Genomic DNA, 2,771 nt, shown 5'->3' on the forward strand with positions numbered 1-2,771 from the left:
CTGGTATAGAGAGTACAGACCTTCATGACTCCCCGTCTGTAGATTTGCCACCGATTTTCATCGTTTTACATGGAAAAAAGAGTGGCAAACGGTGGAGTATTGGAACATCAAATTTGATGAAAATTGGTGGAAAACAGTGAAAAAAAAGGACAGTAGAAGAATTTACATCATCGATGGCATTTGGTGGCATTTTCTGGCAAACGGTGGAGTATTGAAACAAAATGCCATCGTTTGCCATCCAGTGGAAAACGATGTAAAATTTTACATCGTTTTCCACAGACCATGGCAAACAGTGGAGTATTGAAACAAAATGCCATCGTTTGCCATCCAGTGGAAAACAATGTAAAATTTTACATCGTTTTCCACAGACCATGGCAAACGGTGGAGTATTGAAACAAATTGCCATCGTTTGCCATCCAGTGGAAAACGATGTAAAATTTTACATCGTTTGCTACAGACGATGGCAAACGGTGGAGTATTTGGACAAAATGCCACCGTTTGCCATCCAGTGGAAAATGGTGTAATATTTTACATGGTGGAACAAGATGTACAATTAGTCATTGTTTTACGGATATTGATGGCACTTTTTCATTCTCAGTTTGAATGTCACCTAACTGAAAAAAGGATTAATAAAATACAAATTAGGTAAAGAAATAATGTATAACAATTTATTATTTGAAGTAGACAATGGATATATACACTCTTAACAAATCAGAATATTTCAAGTACTCTAGTGTTTCACAGTCCTTAGTTTTATTTCACTCCTCCCTTTACAGGCGGCGGAACAACTTCTTTGCAGCCTTACTGGCATCTGTTATGCCAGTGATGTCTAATAGCAGCTGGGCCTATAATAAATGTTTACATTAAATTCTGTAACTTTATATAACAAGTTTGAATTCCTTACTTTCCTTTTTGCTCAAAGAAAATTAGTTCTTTTACAAGCACTTTTCTGTGACATAATAAGACATTATAATAATTTTACAAATTACAGAGTTAAGATAAAATTATTTGAATCTGTTATAAGTGAATTGAGATCAGTTAGCAATAACTAATGCTTCAGTTTGCCACCGCATACTGTAGCTTTAAGTTATATACTTTTTGTAATAATTACTTTTGTGTACCCACCATAATTATGTCCTGTTGACAGGCAGGTCTTGACAATCTGGTTGAGGATCTGGTTGTTGTTGCTGGATTTGTTTTTGCTGCGGTTGTTGTTGCTGGGGTGGTTGTTGCTGCTGCTGGGTTGATTGCTGCTGGAGTTGTTGTTTTCGCTGCTGCAGTGGTTGATGCTGTTGGAGAAGTTGCTGCTGTTGGAGAAGTCGCTGCTGAAACTGTTGCTAATGCTCTGTAAGTCCGCCATCAAGCTGTCGAAAAAAGTATGACAAACCATAGAAATCAATAAATCTGTAGTCATCTACCCTTAATATTGAAGTCCTACTGGTTACTCAAATAAATGTAATTTTGATCTTATATCACGTTTTGAATAAGTCAATTTAGGAGATAAAGTGTCAGGTTGCGGGATAGCTCAGTCTGTAGAACACCAGCCAAGTTAATGAGCACTTTTTGCTCAGGTTAGATTAAAACTAAACAAAATTATGACAAAATATATTTAACACATTATCTTTTTATTTTAACTTAATTTGTTGGAATGATTAGTACAAATTTAATATTTCTACAATTATAATGATGTTTAATTCTAATTTCTATTGGTATGAAAATGCACAGTGAAACCTAAAAGTTTAATTTATTAATATAAACATTAACATCATTAATGAGCATTGAGTGCTCATCATGCACAGCACAAAACTCCCTTTAAGCATCAGTTCCCTAGCATGATAAACTTCCAATACTACATTCAACCTTATTAATTTCCACACATTAGGTCTAATTACTTCCTTAATTAAGCTGCAAACTGCACTTATTGTAAATTCGTATTACATCATTTAAAATAATATTTGCGATAAATATCACATCCAAAAAAGGTCTACAATGATGACATAAGAAGCATTACTTTTAAGGAATATTTAGAAATTTTATGAAAAGCACAAACCTTCAGTTGTTGTTCTATTCCTAGACAAACTGCTGAAACACTGTATTCATCACTCTTTAACAACACTTCATGTCACTATCCAAATGATATCAATTATACATTAATATTTTAAGAAATTGTTGGTAATGGAATAACTCATCTCTATTGTTTGTGAAATTAATTTAATTTAATTTTAACAACAAGTTTAACCTGTATATTTTCTAACATGTGTATCGTCCAGTATTTCAAACCAAGAGGAAAACCATCTGTGTTTGAATTCAGCCAATCAGAAAAGGCTGTTAAGCCAACAACACACAGTGGTTATCAGATAGTTTGTACACATGTAAACCTCAGCTGTAGTTGCTGTAGTTTGATATTCAGAGAGAGTGTATGTAACTTGAACAGGGTTAAGAAATTTTAATTTGTAGAAATTGCTTTGCAAGTTACAACAACTACTACTGCTGCTACAACAACAACAACAGCAACTGCTGCTACTGCTGCTGCTACTGCTGCTGCTACTACTGCTGCTACTACTGATGCTACTACTGATGCTTCTACTGATGCTACTACTGCTGCTACTACTGTTGCTGCTACTACTGCTGCTACTACTGCTGCTACTACTGCTACTACTACTGCTACTACTACTACTGCTACTACTACTACTGCTGCTACTACTACTACTACTACTACTACTACTACTACTACTACTACTACTACTACTACTACTACTACTACTACTACT

General features: G+C 34.7%; 1 protein-coding gene across 2 annotated transcripts; it reads right to left on the reverse strand.

The window, feature by feature from the left end:
- Window positions 1-682: 682 nt before the first annotated feature.
- LOC127836101 (uncharacterized transmembrane protein DDB_G0285607-like) lies at window positions 683-2,311 on the reverse strand. Of its 2 annotated transcripts, XM_052362558.1 has the most exons (3): window positions 2,051-2,311; window positions 1,126-1,364; window positions 683-845 (listed from the first exon to the last, which is right to left on the reverse strand). In XM_052362558.1, the coding sequence occupies exons 2-3, from the start codon at window positions 1,358-1,360 to the stop codon at window positions 802-804; spliced, it is 279 nt and encodes a 92-aa protein (XP_052218518.1). In that variant the 5' UTR covers window positions 1,361-1,364; window positions 2,051-2,311; the 3' UTR covers window positions 683-801. The 2 variants fall into 2 exon arrangements, with proteins under 2 accessions (XP_052218518.1, XP_052218517.1); XM_052362557.1 differs by lacking the exon at window positions 2,051-2,311 and having other exon boundaries at window positions 1,126-1,743.
- Window positions 2,312-2,771: the final 460 nt, after the last annotated feature.

Source organism: Dreissena polymorpha, chromosome 6 (genome assembly GCF_020536995.1).
Source record: "Dreissena polymorpha isolate Duluth1 chromosome 6, UMN_Dpol_1.0, whole genome shotgun sequence".
Taxonomy (NCBI): domain Eukaryota; kingdom Metazoa; phylum Mollusca; class Bivalvia; order Myida; family Dreissenidae; genus Dreissena; species Dreissena polymorpha.